The sequence below is a fragment of the Bufo gargarizans genome, chromosome 4 (genome assembly GCF_014858855.1).
Source record: "Bufo gargarizans isolate SCDJY-AF-19 chromosome 4, ASM1485885v1, whole genome shotgun sequence".
In the NCBI taxonomy this organism is placed as follows: Eukaryota; Metazoa; Chordata; class Amphibia; order Anura; family Bufonidae; genus Bufo; species Bufo gargarizans.
The window spans coordinates 348,405,226-348,425,958 of record NC_058083.1 but is presented as its reverse complement, the minus strand read 5'-3'; the positions used below and the strand labels follow the sequence as shown (position 1 = coordinate 348,425,958).

Genomic DNA, 20,733 nt, shown 5'->3' with positions numbered 1-20,733 from the left:
ATATATCGCGGCATTTTCGGGTCGGCCAAATCGCCATATCGCATTTGCCGATTATCGCGATTCGATTCTTTTTTCGATTTATCGTGCAGCCCTAGTAGGGCGGCATTGATTTAGCATATTCTCTTCTCCTTCCCTTTTAGGTTGATTCTTCAATGATCCGACTGTCCGGATTCTCGTTTGTTCTATCCGTGCGCTGATGGGCATGCAGTTCTGAGGTTACACCGGTGTGCTTCAAGTTCCAGTTTCATTTGGTTCGAGTTCCTGTGGAGTGCTCGTTTCGGAGTGCCGCGGTTCCAGTTCATTGTCGGCCTGTTCGCATGGCATGATTACAAAGAAAGAGGAGGATTGTGAGGAGTGGCTGGTTATTATACCAACAAGTAACAGGGGGAGTGGCCTGTTGCCTAGGTCACTAGTTTTCCCTTCCTGTCCTGTTTTGCTGCTAGAGTTTTCAGTAAAGAAAGAGAATGCCATACTCGCCTCCGTGTCTTTAATAAAATCATGACTTTACGTTGTGAAACTAGTAAAATCCAAAAAAGGAATACGTGATCGAGCCGTCCGCGGTAGCGCGGGGGGGGATCACAGGGGCGCCCAAAGGGAGGACCTTAGGTGGTGCCGAAGTAGAAGGACCCAAGTCCTGCATCTCCATACCGTCCTCTGAATCATGAACGGACTCATCCTCAGCCTCCTCACCTGACCTGATTTTTGAGTTGGAGTCGCTCTCGGGTTGTGCGCTAGCACATTTCCATTGCCGCGCCCGTTCTGCCTGGCATGGAAAGGCTCTTTTGCACGATTGAAACACGGTATCCTGGGGGTGAGATATTTCACCGATCACATGGATTCTGGAGGCCTAAGCGTCATCATGGGGATGATCAACTGAGGGGAGCTCAGAACGCACCGAGCGTGCTCTATGCGCCACGCCCTGGGCGCCAGAGGAGTCCACCAGGAGAGCTTGTGAGAGAGTGTGGGAGATGGAAGCAGAAACAGATCCCATGGCCGTGGCAATGGCATCTGCCACTGACTTTTGAAAGGCCAAAGTGTCCTCTGGTATTGGGCCTAAGGTGGGAATGGGGGATAATTGGCACGGTAGTGCCTGAAAATTGGTCTGTGCCTGAGGGGAGTCAGTGTCCCCCGAGGGGTGAGATGGGGTGGATGGGTTAGGCATGGTGGGGCAGGACACAGCCACAATCAACAAAAACTGCAACCTGACCTGTCCAGTTGGTACTGGGGACTGCAGCACTGAAGGGGGGGGGGGGGGGGGGGAGAAAAAGAAAATAAAAAAAACTGGGAAAAGGTGCGCAGCAGGAACCGGGATCTCCAGAGCTCGGCAGATGAGGAGCAGCGCGCGGTATTAACAAGATGGCTGACGAAGTCACGCAAGATTTCTGGCACACGGAGCACAAAGCGGGACGCGCTCGCCTCCGAGATCTCGCGAGATTTCAGACATCATGGCCAGAGAGGGGAAGAGAGAAGCCGGCGGGAAGTGCAATATAGGCTGGGGTAAGAGGAGCAGAGCGAACCACTCTGAGAGGAGACTGGGCGAGGCAGGGAGCCGGAAAAAAGGTCAGATGATTAGGGAAAATAACAAGAGGTAATAACATGGAAAAACCAGTGACAATTATAAATCAGCCCAGGAGCAAACCATATACTTATCTCCTCCTGTGAGCAGCAAAGAAAGAGGAGGATTGTGAGGAGTGGCTGGTTATTATAGTGGCTGTAACAGGGGGAGTGGCCTGTTGCCTAGGTCACTAGTTTTCTCTTCCTGTCCTGTTTTGCTGCTAGAGTTTTCAGTAAAGAAAGAGAATGCAATACTCGCCTCTGTGTCTTTAATAAAATCATGACTTTACGTCGTGAAACTAGTAAAATCCACAATTTTGGCTTCTAAAGCGCATCAGAAAACCCGACTGTGTGGCTGTAAATTGTGTGCAGTTGACTGCATTCAGTTCCTGCATTAACAAATTCACAATGCAATTTCATCATTCAGCGAGTTTAGTAGCTACTTAAACACTGGTGTTCTGCATATAAATCTAATTATTTGTAGCTGGCTAAATTCTGAATTAACATCGGAAAAACGGCTGTCGTGTCATTTCACATACCTCTCATCTCTGCTACAATTTTATAGGAACTTGAATAAAGGACATTGTTTTAATGCTGAGTGTCACACAATTTTCTTATATTTGTGGATTAAGAGACACTGGCTTGTAGAGCACAGCCATAAGGTTTATAATGCTTCCGTTTATGAACATGTTCAACTATTAATACAGTGCAATGCAGCTTTTTTTGGAGCTGCACACAACGCATTTGTGATGCAGATGAAAACTGGGTGCAGTTGACTGCATGCAGTTATAGCACAATCAAAACATGCATTCACAACAAAGAAGAATTCAAACAGTTTAGACACTGGTGTTCCGCATAACAGAAATAATGTAAATTATTTAATTAAAAAGGTGTTGTCCAGGTTCAGAGCTGAACCCGGACATATCCCCATTTTCACCCAGGCAGCCTCCTTGATACGAGCACTGGAGCATTTCATACTCCGATGCTCTCCTTTGCCCTGTGCTGAATCGTGCAGGACAAAGGCATTTTTTGTAGATTCTGTGACGTACCATGCTCTCCATGGGTAAAGCTAGTCTGAGGCTTCCGCCTAGCAGTGAGCCCGGTGAGGTCACCGACACTAATAGGTGGGCTTTAACGCTGCCCTAGCCTCTAAAACAGGTAGGGCATCGCTAAAGCCCGCACATTAGTGCCGGTGACGCCACCGGCAACACTGCTAGGCGGAAGCCTCTGCCTAGCAGTGCAAAAAATATTTTTTAAAAACATCCCTTGCCCTGCGCTATACACGGAAGCTTGCCTGAGTGAAAATCGGGATATGTCCGGGAACAGCTCAAAACCCGAAAAACCCCTTCAACTGTAGTTGGCCAGATTCTGCACACATGTTTGTTGATGCAATAACTGCATCGCAAAAGAATCCCAACTAAGTTGCCACACGTTCAAGTTCTTTGATATAGGTTTTAAGTCAAAATCAGGTGTGGATGATAAAAGGAGAGAAAGTATTAAGGGCAGATACAATTTCTCCCCTTTTTTTCAATCCACTTCCGGCTTCAAAAACTGCATTAAAAAACTGAACGTGTGGCAGCACTGTGCTGTGATGCAGTTGAAAACTGCAAGCAGTTATTGCATCAACAAACAGCATTTACAATGTACTTAGAGAATTTTAGACAGTTTAGGACCTAAACTGCTTCAAAACTGCATCCCAACTTCTCTGTGTGGCTGCCATGCATTCAGGTTTTTTGATGCAGTCTTTGAAACTAAAATCATGTGTGGGTCTAAACAAGAGAGAAAATATAAAGGAAAAAAACAACTTCTCCACTTTTTTCAATCCACTTCAAAAACTGCAAAAAACTGGCTTCAAAAACTGTATAAAAAAACAGAACAGAGTGCGCTGCACTGCATTTTGGGTGCAGCAAAGGAAACACACTTGCCTGCATTTTATTGTGTTTCCTTCCAGCAAGAGAAAACTCACAGCAGACTTGAATTAGATCAATGCAATTCAAATATATAAGTTATGTAAACCACTTTTGGGCACCTTTGCTCCTCTTGCTTCCTTTACCAGCACCACCTTCTCCTTCTTGATTGACAGGACTAAGTTTCTGCATAGTCATCTTGCTTCACTTACACTGGGAACAGTGTGTGAATAGCCTACACCTTTACTAAATATAAATGTCAAATGGCCTAGGCAAAGCTGCAAGTGCCAATGCCTTCTCAAACAGGTGATCAGGTGGGTGTCCTGGGTGATGGACCCCCACCAATCAAACACTGATGACTGGTCATCAGTTTCTTCTGGGAGATTCACAGCATATTTGGTCGAATGAGGCCGGATTCCTGCCGGCCCCCATTATAGTTAATGGGGTCGGCCAGAGATTTACAAACTTCCAGCAATGCCGGAATGCAAAGAGATCCGGCACGTAAGAACCGAATGTATAAAGTTAGTGTGAAACTAGCCTAAAATAAGAAACAAAACTAACCCATTGCCAAGTTAATCAGATAAATTCATGCATACCAAATTTCTAAAAACTTGTCCTGAAGCTTTAAAAGGGTTAGTCATAGAGGGATTAAAGCATAGTTGGTAAAGGTTTCAATGCATCTGAATCATCAGGGGGGCAGTTGGAAAAAAATAATAAAATGAAAGATATACCATAGGATTTTATGCAAGTAGGTCTAATTAAAAATATCGAACAAAAGATATGGAGAGGGGATACATCAAAATTTGTATAAGGAGTGAAGCTGCTACCGACAGGTCTCTTTTTTTTTTTTTTTAGATGACCTCTTGAAAAATATTAAATGAAACAATCTGGTTGATCTCAGAAACATCTCAATTTTTCTTTAGTTTTGCTAAATTTCCCACATGGGGTTCAAAGCATGACTAATTTCAAAACATACTTTGTTAGTGTTTTCACAACTGATGCAGATTTTGACATGCCTTTTCTTTTTTCTCCATGCAAAACTTGTCTATGAAGATTGCTCATTTCTACTACATCATAATCCAGCAATCCCAATCGTCCTGTGTGCATAAAAAGAAACTTTAGAACTTTACCACATTAAGGTAATACACAAACCTCTTTATGATAAGTGTAATATAGCAGACTTCTGAGTGATATACCGGTATTTTATTTTTTCAGAAAAGGAGTGAAGATGAGCACTTGCTCTAAACACTTACTCATCTAATCACTCCTCTACATCTAATTAGTTTAACACCTCAGATGCTGCTGTCAATATTTACTATGTCACCTAAGCAGCTTTATATAGAAAACAAAATAAAAACAAAGAACAAAAAGAAAATTCCTAGCAGGGCTCATCATTGAAGAACATAAAAAGCTATTTGCTGCATTGGTTGTCTCTTCACAGACAATGGGGGCAATATCGCACCTATATCGGGAACAGAGCCCTGGCATGGCCACAACCAAGCGCTCTACCCATAGAAGTGAATGTGAGCGCACCGTGCACGACCGGCCACTACTCCCATTAATTTATATGGGCCCAGTGGAAATAGCCGAGCCAGCGCTTGGCTATTTTCGTGGGCCCCATAGAAAATGAATGGAGGGCGGCTGTGCATGTGCAGTGCACCCTCCAACACTTTCAGGGGTCTTTTCTCAATTTGGTGTGGGTCCCAGCATGTAATCAAAATATGTAGAAACCACGGCACTCAATATTAGATTATCAAAATTAGTTCATTTATTAATTGTCCATCCCAGGTAGGATCATTTATAATGCAAATGGCCAACAATATCGTTTCGGTCCAGCAGGACCTTGTTCACGGCCTGAAATAGGTACATCATAATTTAGTGTTTTGGTACATCATAAGTAAGGACATATTACATAGCATGGATGGGCAATATATAGTTCTAGTAAATTAACAAAATATCCAGATAAAATATCCAGATAAAAATAAAAATATATCAAGAGATGTCGAACATATACATAGATAAATATAGATATATAGACTACGGTGTCGTATATGGAGCAGATGAGAAGACCATTGGCAAAACAAGGATGACACGTGATTCCAAAATCATTATCTTCATATTGTAACTAGAACAAATGGAAGACCATATTCATGTAAACGGTAAATTCACGTAAAAGGTATATTCACGTAAAAGGTATATTCACAGGATAAAGTTAGTGCCAGGAGACTAAGGAGATAGTGTAATGTAGTCAAGTCAATAAATCAATTTAGACAAATTTGCTAGAGGTGTTTATCAAAAATATCAGCTCTATCAATATAATATATCATCTCAATATAGTATTCTGGCACTATCTAAAATAAGGAGTCATTTTTGAAAAAATGCAATCATAATAGCTGAGTAATGAGTCATGTTGACAGAATAAGAAAACGGAGTAAGAAACTGAGAAATAGAAGTTTGGGGGTAGAATAGAGTCATATTCATATTATGCATAAAATAGTTGTACAATTTAGCAGACCTATAGGGGGTAGAGTATTAGGGTTCTGAGTACTGGGTAGCAGAGGCGAGTGGTGATAATAGATAATGCGCAATAGTATCGGAACAGGCATAAGCTATAATGGTGGCAATATGAAGCGCTGCAAACAAACCTTACTGCAGGTGATCTGGAGGCATCGGGAGGACTCGTTGTGGGAGCGCGACTTCCGGGTTTATGTGGGGAGCCCGGATGGTTTTGCGCCCTTTGGTGAATGCCGTAGTCTCGCGAGGACTGTTACGTCACTCGCGCATGCGTGTTGTTTCTCAGTATCGGACATAGAGTGTCCGGGGGTCGGAGTATAATGCGCAGGCGCTGTACATTATTTTAAAGTCGCTGCATTATGGAATGGATGCAAAGCTTGATCAAAGCTCAATATATCATGTATATTATATTGTGTTATTGACTAGATAATTTATGTACTATATAGGAATCTGTAATGAAAACCTATAAAGGAAACACGCTAATACTACTAGTATTGACTCTATATATATGATGGTATACTACCTGTAGGGTGCGACTATAAGGGTCATTTTGTCTGTGAAGATAGGAGAAAGAGAAGAGTTAGTACATGCATTTAGGTAAGCTTCTATTACATATAACACTACAGTACTGTCAAAAGATAATGAAGATTGACAAATGGGGATCGACATAAGGATATCAACCTGTGGAGGTAAGGATGTGAGAAGAATGGTCCCAGTTTATTAAAGGTGACGAAAAATCAAATACGAAAATCAAAGTCCCTGTTCATTCCATAAGGGGAAAGAGTTTTTAACTCAAAGATCCAAAATGCCTCGCGTTCCTTTAGACGTGTAATCCGGTTACCTCCTCTTCTTGTTTGCGGCACATGTTCTAAAATCTGGAATTTTAGCTGATTGATTTGATGTTTATTGGATAGGAAGTGGTGTGGAACCGGAAGCTCGGTTCTGTTACATCGGATGTCAGATTTGTGTTTTGATATACGATCGCGTACACACTGTGTGGTTTCGCCCACATAGGCCAAACCACATGGACATTTGATGAGGTATACCACAAAAGATGAGTTGCATGTGTAGAAGTCTCTTGCTTCATAGATTTTGCCCGAGTGGGGATGTACAATCCTATTTCCCTTGATGACATTAGTACACTGGGCGCAATGGAGACATGGGTAGCTACCTGTCTTACGGGGAGCCAAAGTGGTTTGTCTCAATTGTGGTGTGGAGGGGCCAATATCGGCGTGTACTAGCTGATCTTTGAGATTGGTTGGACGTTTGTAACACATCCGAATCGGGTTTCTGAATTCGGACACTTTGGGATATGATCGTGTTAGTATGGACCAGTGTTTTTTAATTATGTTTTGAATTTTTGATACAAAAGGATGGTATGTGGTAACAAAGGGAATACGTGCAGAGGGTGACACTCTATTGGAACGTTGAGGAATCTGTTGCGCTAAGGTAAGCTCTTCTTGCAGTAACTTAGTGGGGTAGCCCCTATCAGTGAATTTACTTGCCATTTCTTTGAGGCGTTGTTCGCGAAGAGAAGGGTCTGCTACTATTCTAGTTACTCGTGTGAATTGAGATCGTGGTAAAGAATGTTTGGTATTCTGGGGATGACAGCTGGAATAGTGTAATAATGTGTTACGATCAGTCGGTTTTCTAAAGAGATCAGTGGTTAATGAGCCGGTTGGAGTTTTAAATACCAGTGTATCTAAAAAGCTTATCTTATCTGGATCTGTGTGGGAGGTAAAAGAGAGGTCTGGATCTTGTTCGTTAATATGATCAATGAAGCGAGAAAATGAGTCACTATCACCAGTCCAGACGCAGAAGATATCATCGATGTATCGATGCCAGGTTAATGCAAACCGTTGAAAGAGGTGGTTGGGATATATATTGTCCTCCTCAAATTTTGCCATAAAGGCATTTGCATATGGGGGCGCCACATTTGCCCCCATTGCTGTACCCCGTTTCTGAATGTAGAATTCGTCACCGAACATAAAATAATTATTTTGTAAGACTAGTCGCAAAAGTGCAAGGCAAAAGGTTTGTGCATTAGGTGAGTGATTAGAGGTTGAGAGGAGTGAGGGGACGGCTTCTATGCCCTTCTCATGGGCAATAGAAGTATATAGGCTGTTTACATCTAATGTTACTAATATGCTGTTGTCTGGAATATTTTGTAACAAGGAAATGGTAGATAAAAAATGGGTCGTGTCAAGTAGAAAAGAGCGAGTATTTTTGATTAATGGCGTAAGTATTCGTTCTAGGAAGATGGAAAGTGGAGAAAGAATGGAGTCCGTTGATGCGACTATGGGTCTACCTGGGGGATTTGTTGAATTTTTATGAATTTTTGGTAATGTATAGAGAACAGGGGTGACGGGATGTTCATTGAGAAGGAAAGAGTAGGTCGATTTATCGATGGTACCTAATTGGAGGTGGATGTCGAGTAGAGAGATAATTTCTTTTCTGATACGAAAAATGGGATTATGGGGCACCTTACAATAGGTTGCAACGTCCGATAGTTGTCGTTTTATCTCCCCGACATATGCTGTGGTGTCCATAACTACAATGGCTCCACCTTTGTCGGCCGGTTTTATTGTGATGTTTTTATCCTCCTTCAATGTGTTGAGTGCAAACCGTTCCTCGCTTTTAAGATTGTGAGGTATGTACAAAGATTTATCTTTTGGTTCTTTCAAGGTGCTGTCTATGTCTTTTTTGACCAGATCAATGAAAGCCTCGGCTGCATGGTAATTTTTAGGGGGCATAAATGAGCTCTTAATCCTCAGGTTAAGGGATTTAATTGATAGGTCCGAGGCTATGGTCGTTATTTGGGATATTGGCTCTGGTGATTGCTGTTCAAAGTGTGCTTTTAATCGGATGGATCCTTTGATATATTGAGCTTTGATCAAGCTTTGCATCCATTCCATAATGCAGCGACTTTAAAATAATGTACAGCGCCTGCGCATTATACTCCGACCCCCGGACACTCTATGTCCGATACTGAGAAACAACACGCATGCGCGAGTGACGTAACAGTCCTCGCGAGACTACGGCATTCACCAAAGGGCCGGCGCATGCGCAAAACCATCCGGGCTCCCCACATAAACCCGGAAGTCGCGCTCCCACAACGAGTCCTCCCGATGCCTCCAGATCACCTGCAGTAAGGTTTGTTTGCAGCGCTTCATATTGCCACCATTATAGCTTATGCCTGTTCCGATACTATTGCGCATTATCTATTATCACCACTCGCCTCTGCTACCCAGTACTCAGAACCCTAATACTCTACCCCCTATAGGTCTGCTAAATTGTACAACTATTTTATGCATAATATGAATATGACTCTATTCTACCCCCAAACTTCTATTTCTCAGTTTCTTACTCCGTTTTCTTATTCTGTCAACATGACTCATTACTCAGCTATTATGATTGCATTTTTTCAAAAATGACTCCTTATTTTAGATAGTGCCAGAATACTATATTGAGATGATATATTATATTGATAGAGCTGATATTTTTGATAAACACCTCTAGCAAATTTGTCTAAATTGATTTATTGACTTGACTACATTACACTATCTCCTTAGTCTCCTGGCACTAACTTTATCCTGTGAATATACCTTTTACGTGAATATACCTTTTACGTGAATATACCTTTTACGTGAATTTACCGTTTACATGAATATGGTCTTCCATTTTTTCTAGTTACAATATGAAGATAATGATTTTGGAATCACGTGTCATCCTTGTTTTGCCAATGGTCTTCTCATCTGCTCCATATACGACACCGTAGTCTATATATCTATATTTATCTATGTATATGTTCGACATCTCTTGATATATTTTTATTTTTATCTGGATATTTTATCTGGATATTTTGTTAATTTACTAGAACTATATATTGCCCATCCATGCTATGTAATATGTCCTTACTTATGATGTACCAAAACACTAAATTATGATGTACCTATTTCAGGCCGTGAACAAGGTCCTGCTGGACCGAAACGATATTGTTGGCCATTTGCATTATAAATGATCCTACCTGGGATGGACAATTAATAAATGAACTAATTTTGATAATCTAATATTGAGTGCCGTGGTTTCTACATATTTTGATTGACCCTTTCCACTGAGCACCAACAGCGACACACAAGGAGTGCCATCCACTATAATTTTTCAGGTCCCAGCGGTGTGACCCGCACCGATAAGAAAATGGGGCACATCCTAGCGATATGCCCCCATTGTCTGTGAAAAAACAACCAATTTAACAATCTGTAATATAAATCTAATGTGGATGTCCATGATAATTTAACCCCTTCAGGACCCTGCCATTTTCTACCTTAACCCCTTAAGGACCCATGACGAACATGTACGTCTTCTCCGCCCGATCAGCTGCAGGGGTCCGGCAGTCACTGATAGCTGGACCCTTGCTGCATGCGCTGGCATCGGTGAAATCACTGATGCCGGAGCATTAACCCCTGCACAGCCGCGGAGGGAGTAAACATCCATCGAGTCCCCACGCTGCGGTGACGGTGACCCGATGGCATGGTAGGCGGCACAATGCCTTCCTTAGGCATCGTGGCTGCCTTCCGTGACAGCCTGTGAGATCCAGCCTCCTGAATCTCACAGGCAAGGAGGTTGTAAGTGTATTACAGTGTGTAATACACTTGCAAGCCAACGCATGACAATACAGAAGTATTGTCATGCATTGTAAAGGGGATCAGACCCCCAAAAGTTGAAGCCCCAGAGAGGGACAAAAACAAAAGTGAAAAAAAAGTAAAAAAAAATAAGTTTTCCCAAAAGAAATGTAAAGTTTCAAGTAAAAAAAGAAATAAAAATATCCTTTAGCCAAAATAAAGGGAAACAAAATTGTAAAAAAATAGGGGAAAAATAAAATAAAAGTAGACATATTAGGTATCGCCGCGTCCGTATCGACCGTCTCTATAAATCTATCACATGATCCAACTCCTCAGGTGAACACAGTCAAAAGAATTAACTAAAAACAGTGCTAGAAAAAACATTTTTTGTCACCTTACATCACTAAACGTGCAACACCAAGCGATCAAAAATGTGTATGCCCCCCAAAATAGTACCAATCTAACCGTCACCTCATCCCGCAAAAAATAAGCTCCTACCTAAGACAATTGCCCAAAAACAAAACAAAAAAACTATGGCTCAGAATATGGAGACACTAAAACATTGTTTCTTTGGTTTAAAAAATGCTGTTATTGTGTACAACTTAAGTAAATAAAAAAAGTATACATATTAGGTATTGCCGTGTCCGTAGCAAACTGCTCTATAAAAATACCACATGATTTAACCCCTCAGATGACCACCGTAAAAAAAAACATAAAATAAAAACGGTGTCAAAAAAGCAATTTTTTGTCACCTTACATCACAAAAAGTGTAATAGCAAGCGATCAAAAAGTCATATGCACCACAAAATAGTGTCAAACAGTCATCTCATCCCGCAAAAATTATACTCTACCTAAGACAATCGCCCAAAAACTGAAAAAGCTATGGCTATACTAAAACATTTTTATTTGTTTCAAAAATGCTATTATTGCGTAAAAACTGAAATAAATAAGAAAAAGTATACATATTAGGTATCGCCATGTCCGTAATGATCTGCTCTATAAAAATGTCCCATGACCTAAGCCCTGAGGTGAAAGCTGTAAAAAGAAATAAATAAAAACGGTGCTAAAACAACCAAATTTTTGTTCACCTTTCAACATAAAGTATTATGATGAATGATCAAACAATCATATGTACCCAAAAATGGTACCAATAAAAACGTCAACTCCTCCTGCAAAAAACAAGCCCCTGCACAAGACGATTGGCAGGAAAATAAAAATGGCATTCAGAAAATGGAGACAACATTTTTATTTTTTCAAAAATGCTTTATGTAAAACTGAAACAAAGAAAGTAGACATATTTGATATAATTGCATCTGTAACAACCTGCTCTACAAAAATAGCACATGCTCTACCCTGTCAGATGAATGTTGTAAAAAATAAAAACCGTGCCAAAACAGCCATTTTTTGCTTACCTTGCCTCACAAAAAATGTAATATAGAGCAATTAAAAATCATATGTACCCCAAAATAGTACCAACTGGCACCTTATCCCCTAGTTTCCAAAATGGGGTCACTTTTTGGGAGTTTCTACTTTAAGGGTGCATCAGGGGGGCTTCAAATGGGACATGGCATCTAAAAAACCAGTTCAGCAAAATTTGCCTTCCAAAAACCATATGGTGCTCTATTTCTTTTGTGCCCTGCCTTGTGCCCTTACATCAGTTTACGACCACATGTGAGGTGTTTCTGTAAACAGCAGAATCAGTGTAATAAATATAGAGTTTTGTTTGTATGTTCATCCTCGACGTGTTAACGAAAAAATGGATTAAAATGGAAAATCTGGCAAAAAAGTGAAATTTAACTATTTGATCTCCATTTTCCTAAAGGGTTAACAAAGTTAGTAAAATCAGTTTTAAGTAACTTGAGGGGTGTAGTTTTTACAATGGGGTCATTTTTTTGGGTATCCATTATGTAAGCCCCACAAAGTGACTTCAGACCTGAACTGATCCCTAAAATGTGGGTTTTGGCAATTTTCTTGCACACGGCATTGCACAGAAGGAAAGGAACGCCATATGGTTTTTGGAAAGCAGATTTAAATAGGATAATTTTAAGCTGCCATGTCACATTTGAAGACCCCCTAATGTATCCCTAGAGTAGAAACTCCAAAAAAGTGATCCCATTTTAGAAACTAGACCCTTCAAGGTATACAAAACTGATTTTCTAAACTTTGTTAACCCTTTAGGTGTTCCACAAGAATTAATGGAAAATAGAGATAACATTTCAGAATCTCACTTTTTTGGCAGATTTTCCATTTTAATCCATTTTTTCCAGTTACAAAGCAGCCAAACAAAACTCAATATTTATGGCGCCGATTCTGTAGTTTACAGAAACACCCCATATGTGGTCGTAAACTGCTGTACGGGAACGCGGCATTACGCAGAAGGAAAGGAACGGCATATGGTTTTTGGAAGGCAGATTTTGCTGGACTGGTTTTTTGACACCATGTCCCATTTGAAGCCCCCCGAAGCACCCCTAGAGAAGAAACTCCCAAAAAACTTACCCCATTTTGGAAACTACGGGATAAGTTGGCAGTTTTGTTGGTACTATTTTAGGGTATATATAATTTTTGGTTGCTCTATAAAACTTTTTGTGCAGCGTTTTTATTTTTTGTTATCTTTTGTTATTTACAACATCCATCTGACAGGTTATATTATGTGGTATTTTTATAGAGCAGGTTGATACGGTCGCAACAAAAAAAATATTTTTTAGCGTATCCACATTCTGAAAGCCGTATTTTTTCTTTTTTTTGAGCGTCTGTCTTGTGTAGGGGCTCATTTTTTTTGGGATGAGATGATGGTTTGGTTAATACTATTATAGGGTGCATATGACTTTTTTATCCCTTGCTATTAAACTTTTTGTGATGTGAGGTGACAAAAACTTGCTTTTTTGACACTTTTTTTATTTATTTTTTTACAGTGTTCATCTGAGGGGTTAGGTCATGTGATATTTTTATAGAGCAGGTTATTACCCAATATGTCTACTTTTTTTTTATTTATGTTAGTTTTACACAATGATATAATTTTTGAAACAAAAACAAAACATGTTTTATTATCTCCATAGTCTGAGAGCCATAGTTTTTTCAGTTTTTGGGGGCGAATGTCTTAGGTAGGGTATCATTTTTGCGAGATGAAATGACAGTTTAATTGGCGCTGTTTTGGGGTGCGTATGACTTTTTGATCGCTTGCCATTAAATTTTTTGTGATGTAAGGTGACAAAAAATGGCTTTTTTGACACCATTTTATTCTTTTTTTTTTACGGTATTCACCTGAGGGGTTAGATCATGTGATATTTTTATAGAGCAGGTGCTTACGGACAAGGCGATACCTAATATGCATAAGTTTTTTTTATTTATTTCACTTTAACACAATAATAGCTTTTTTGAAACAAAAAAATTTATGTTTTAATGTGTCCAAGTTCTGAGAGCTATTTTTTTTTAATTCTATGCCTGATTGCTTGATGTTGCACTTTTTGTGATGTAAGGTGACAAAAAAATGTTTGCTTTAGTACAGTTTTTATTTTATATTTATTTTCTACGGCGTTCAGGTGATAGGATGGATCATGTGAAATTTTTGTAAAGCCGGTCATTATGGACGCGGCAATGTCTAATATATCTGGTTTTCTTTTTTTTCTTTACAATTTTATGTGTTTTATTTTTGGATTCATTATTTTTTTTTTACTTCAAACTATTTTTAACTATGAAAAAAACTTTTTTTTTCCTACTCTGGGACTTCAATTTCTGGGGTCTGATCCCCTATGCAATGCATTACAATACAACCTGTATTGTAACGCATTGGCTGTCAGTTTTTATGCTGACAGCATGCCTGTGAGACCTCACAGGCTTCAATAGAAGGCAAGCTCTGATGCCTATTGAAGGCATCAGGCTTACCTTTTCTGCCATCGGGTCCCCACCACTGCAGCACGGGAACCCGATGGGGAAGCGGAGGGCACCGGTGACCTCTGCGAACCCTCTGCATGCAGCGGTCAGCTTTGACCGCTGTAATACAAGGGGAAAATACTGATGCCGGCGTATGCAGCAGGGGCCCGTCTGTCAGTGACTGCCGGGTCCATGGCGCTGATATGGGGGGAGGGGGCGTAGCTCCTGCAGCCACCCGATCAGCCCGCATGTATGGTGCAGGTCCTTAAGGGGTTAAAATCTTGGACAAGCCCTCAAATTTAAAAATAAATAAAAAAATACAACAAGATATATCTCTTTCTCTAATGCCAGTCTCTGCGGCACTGGTCTGTTGCTCCTGCTGCTACCTTATTACAAACAGCAATATTGACGGGCTAGTAAATGTAACATGGAGACATGGAGACAATAGCTGGAGCAATCAGGTGCGCTATCCTAACACGTCACAGCATTGATGAAGTGCACAGTTACATGCTAAGAACAGAGCACCTGACAGCTGCAGGATTACCGGACCAATGCCGCAAAGAAAGGTCCTAGAGAAAGGGGTGAGTAGAAATAAAAAAAAAATATATATACTAGAATGGCTATTTTCTATTCACCTTAGCTACCAAAAACAGAATAAAAAGCGATAAAAGAATGGTAACAATGAAAACTACAAACTGTCCTGGAAAAAAGGGAAACTCAGTTATTTTTTTATTTTTATTTTTTGTGATATAAGTCTTGGAATGCTGCAAAAAGACAAATTATTTAGTAATAAAAAGTGTTTTTATCATCCAAATAGTAGAACATAATAAAACACTAAAGTTGGTATAATTGAAATTTTACTGACATACAGAATATCGATAACATTTAGTGAATATAATGTGAGATATTATCACCTATTCCAGCTGCAGCCAAGTATTGAGCTAACGGGCATCCCAATCCTCCACAACCTATTATTAACACAGATGCTCTCGACAAGTTTAATTGACCTGGAAAAAATATAAAACATTAAATGACTGAAAGTACAATTGTTCTAGACCTGTGATGAATCTCTAAAATTCCTGAAGTATATATACTGTATCAACAGTGTTAGAGGATGATTAATGCTATGTTAGAGGAAATAGATAGATATATATATAGATATATATATCTCTATCTCTCTCTCTATATATATATATATATATATATATATATATATATATATATATATATCTCTCTATATATATATCTCTATATATATATATATATATATCTCTCTATATATATATCTCTCTATATATATATATATCTCTATATATCTCTCTATATATATATATATATATATATATATATATATATATATATATATTATATTTATATATAACAATTAAAAAGTTTATTTACCCATGTAGAACAATACAGCAGCAGCGACGTCTTGGCTCATCCATAGAGCCTTTCTTAAGCAAATAACACATGTGACTAGTGGCAAATATATAATCCAACCAATCAATAAATATCATAAGTGCATAAGTGATAATAATGACAAATCATTAGATAAAATCGTGTCAAAAGACTTGATTAAATGACATAAAATCGAGTGATGATCACATACTTCCATGATATAAGTGACATAACATAAGTAAAATCATATCTGTGTTACAAATACTGTGTATTCCTGATTTTTAATCAGTGTACATCCTTATAAGTGCATAATCCTTATCAGGTGATGTGAATCAAGATAATGGTGTAAAACACCGGAATGTGGGAGAGGGCTGACGACTGTACATACCATCAAGGTGCGGAGGTGACCTCATGCATTCAAAAAGCCGAAAACTCGGCGTGCTGTAATCATGTATTGCGCCTGCGCCAAGCATCGTAAGCCTTCAAACAGGAAGCAGTCACATTGACTTATCTCGGAGCCTGCGCACTCCAGCTGTGAGCCAACAGCAACCATTTTGGTTAGTGGTATCCATAAGACCGAAAGCCGGCGCATGCGTACCTGTGTGCTGCTCCACACAACGCCATCTTAGTAGAGGTGCATCACCCCAAGATTCCTTTTATTACAAAGTTATGAACACATATTATGGTGCAGAATGGAGCAAGGGGGAGGTGACGTCTTGTCAAAGACATCAACCCTCACCCCTACTGGACCATCTTTATAGGCGCGCACAATACGTTAGTACCAGGCGCGCATATTATTGGGTCCCACACCTAGCTCCAGCACCAAATCAATGAGGGTTCTCCTCACACTATTGGGGACTACTAGCGTCATCTGTTAATATACTATTGGCGCACCCGCAGTACAATAAAACAAGTATAATTATAACCAAAAATATGCACAAAGGCCGCAATCCAACTCCAATGGACACATGCCAAAGGTCACCACACTGCCACACCGGTCCATTACAGCATCTACATAGAAAAAGAGAGAAAATGAGAATTTATTCAGATCATTCAATAAAATATTAATTATGTTATTTCGCATGTCACCATATACCTGTGAGGTAAAGGTAACGAAATAAAAACAGGGTTGCGACTGCAAACCACCCTTCATACAAGCACTCCTGGATTATACTCAACATTAAGACCCATTGGTTTGAGACATGGTCAAGAATCCAACACTTTAAATCTCTTTCTGCATGGTTAAGGTCTGTGAAATGTTTTGGTACAGGTAAGTTGCGTTGTTTTTTTGCGTATAGACAACCGGTGGTTATTTAGTCGAGTTTTTAGGTCTTTGGACGTCTCTCCCACATAAAGTAACTTGCAGGGACATGTTAACACATAAATGACATAATTTGAGTCACATGTGAGATGGAAGCGAATAGGGTATATCACATCTGTATTGGAGTGTGTAAATCCACTACCCCTACAAATATAGCGACAGTTGACACAGCACAGGCAAGGTAGTTGCCTGACACACAGTCAATTCTTTTAGCCTCATTTGATGTTACATCATTGTACACCTCCATAGATCATGATTTGGGCCTCACAGCCGTTAAACGAATGCTAGATATGTCCACATCAGCCAGTGATCTTATCATTAGATCACTTGACATTATCCTGAGATACAATTATTACAGACATGTTCTGAGGTGGTGGAGATATATCAACGGATCTTCCTCATATGGACCGGCGATCTGGTGCAATTGATGGAATTTCACATAGCACTAAATAGTGTGAATAAGGACCTACAATTTACGTTAGTTTATTCAGATTCTGAGGTACAATTTTTAGATACCTGGAAATATAATGTATAGACGAGCACTCCTCATCCGGTCTTATGCAGAAATCGATATTTATTGGTTAAAAAATAATAAAAATCTTTTTTAAAACAAGATAGAGATTATATATATATATATATATATATATATATATATATATATATATATATATATATATATATATATAGTATCAGAGGTCGCACTAAACTTTTTCTGGAAGAGTAAAAATACTCCTCTTACCATTTTTGAGGAGTATTTTCAGCCGACGAGGAGTACGAAAGTTACAGTAATTCAAATAGTTAATACGAAGGCCTACATAACATTAAGGGGTTGCCATTTATGCATGAAAACCATTGCTAGTACTCTAGAACTGTCTTCCATGCATAAATTTAGACAATTTTACATTTAGCTGAGGTCCCTGTTGCTCTGAGGGGGGTCGGCACCACTGAGGTCACTGTTGCTCTGAGGGGGTCGGCACCACTGAGGCCACTGTTGCAGTGATTTTATGAGGTTTAAAGGGTTTTCCCTAAGATCGATATTTATCACCTGTCGTTAAAAAAGGACCCCTCATCTCTCCTGATTTGTCTGTTTTGGTAACTACTTGCACCCCCCCCCCCCCCATGTAATAACAATCCTGGAGGATCTATTCTTATGACTTTATGTACAATAGGATAAGAGGGGCACACCTACATCTAATTCACATCGACCACTAGACAGTAATATATTATTGAATGAATTTATTAAATATACATACGGTACCTAATAAGTCTAAAATACATAAAGAAATACCAATACAGATAAAGTGCGGTCGTGCTAAGGGTTAATAACGTCATGCACTAAGTTCTTGGTGGTTAAATGTCTCTAGTGGAAATGCTGAGACTCAATATAGTGGATAAGAATGCAGTCACTATATTGGTCCGCGGTATGCGATTCTTCCAAGGGAGAAAAAAAAATGGATGCGTTAATCTTTAGATATAGGAAAAAATGTATTATCCTTTGCGCATGATTGCATACATTCCTTTTCGTAATAGTAGCTTCGTTTCACAGTTGTAGCTCCGCTAGTACACTGTGATACAGTATAGCAAGTACTCACTGTTTGTAGAGGCGGTGAAGTGTTCTGATCGTTGCGCTTAACGTGGGACAGTTGTAGTTTCAGAACAGCTGGAGTGCCGGAGGTTGCTGATCCCTGATCTAGAGGCTGTCATTTTGGATTATACAGTTTTACAGCAAAGTACTTCATGTGTTTGGCAGAGGGACTAGGTCCTGGAGGCTGTAAATGGCCACATGCGGCACCGCATTACAGAAGAAATCCTTTTAAGCATCTGATAGAACATGCTGCAATGAATCCTTGATGGATTTATAGGAAAGCTGACATGTGACAGAGGTCTATGGGTGACAGGTCTGTCGTTATGGAGGTCTCCTGTTGGCATGTCCAGCGATGGGACCCCCACTGACTTCTATAAGCAGAAGTCTGAAGCGCTCAGACACTTTTCCTCACTGCTGACCGCGATAGTGAAGACGGTCCCCCTAGACCAGTGATGGCAAACCTATGGCACGGGTGCCAGAGGCGGCACTCAGAGCCCTCTCTGTGGGCACCCACACTCTGGAAAACGTCTATGTTGTACCAATATGCCTTAGACATCTCCTGTCAGTCATTAGCGCAGGGCGCACCATGAACAGCTCAGACAGCACAGTGAATGTAGGCAGGCTATTGTAGATAAATGATAAAGTACATGAAAGATATTCTATATTGGACTGTAGTATTCAAGGTAAATTGCTGTGCTGGCACTTTGTGATAAATAAGTGGGTTTATGTTGCAGTTTGGGCACTCGGTCTGTAAAAGGTTCGCCATCACTGCCCTAGACTTTCTATTGAGGCCGTCTTCACTACTGCGCTCAGCAGGGAGGAGCGCTCGGCTGAGTGTTTCAGACTCATCACTATAGGGTAAAAACAAGGCGCTCAGATCCCCACTAAATTTCACAGATCCCCACTTACCCTGCCAGTGAGGATCGCGCGCCTCCTTCTTCCCTCTTCAGAGCGGTGTGCCATAAGCTCCGGCAGCCCACTCAAACTGACCAATAACAAAGCTCCTTACTATGCGCTGATGAATGGCAGGGAAAAGTCTAAGGCGTATTGGTTCGCCTTAGACTTTTGCCAGGGAGTAAAATGGTCTGAACAGGCATCTATGACGCTTGTACAGGCGTTATTGCGATGTCTGGAGGGTATGATGTAAAGATAAAATGGCATGTACAAATACTTTTGTGGTTCCCACACAAAAATTTGGGTTCCCACACAAACATAAAAATCAATATGAGCTTGATAGTATTGGTTCAATTTGTGCAAAAAAGTGCATGTGCAGTGATTTAGATCGATAAAAAGTAGAAAAATAAAAATAAGAAAAAAAAATTATATAAAAAAATGAAAAAATATATAAAGTAAACTAAAGTGTTTAATCTAGTTGACAAGTTGATCCTAGTGCAGGTGAGATAATTGGTATTGATATTCTTGATAGATGATCAAAAAATGGATGGAAGGTATGTGTAAAATAAGAAAAATATATATTGTTGTGGTACAAATAGTCCAATTAAGGCAGTTCTCGTGCAAATTGTAGCCTCTTTTTTTTTTATTTGTAGTGGAGATGAGTGGTACCCGGTGGGGTCTTCCGCTGTTGTAGCCCATCCGCCTCAAGGTTGTGCGTGTTGTGGCTTCACAAATGCTTTGCTGCATACCTCGGTTGTAACGAGTGGTTATTTCAGTCAACGTTGCTCTTCTATCAGCTTGAATCAGTCGGCCCATTCTCCTCTGACCTCTAGCATCAACAAGGCATTTGCGCCCACAGGACTGCCGCATACTGGAGGTTTTTCCCTTTTCACACCATTCTTTGTAAACCCTAGAAATGTCTGAGTGAAAATCACAGTAACTGAGCAGATTGTGAAATACTCAGAGCGGCCCGTCTGGCACCAACAACCATGCCATGCTCAAAATTGCTTAAATCGCCTTTCTTTCCCATTCTGACATTCAGTTTGGAGTTCAGGAGATTGTCTTGAC

At 40.0% G+C, this 20,733-nt stretch overlaps 1 protein-coding gene across 1 annotated transcript in view; it reads right to left on the bottom strand.

Annotated features, from left to right (window-relative positions):
• The window catches only part of MOCS3 (molybdenum cofactor synthesis 3), a 208,933-nt gene that overhangs the window by 88,033 nt on the left and 100,167 nt on the right, over positions 1-20,733 (bottom strand). The window contains exons 3-4 of the mRNA XM_044292068.1: positions 15,382-15,474; positions 4,438-4,558 (exon numbers count right to left, since the gene is read on the bottom strand). Coding sequence (XP_044148003.1) covers positions 4,438-4,558; positions 15,382-15,474 — 214 coding nt within the window. The remainder of the gene's footprint in view (positions 1-4,437; positions 4,559-15,381; positions 15,475-20,733) is intronic.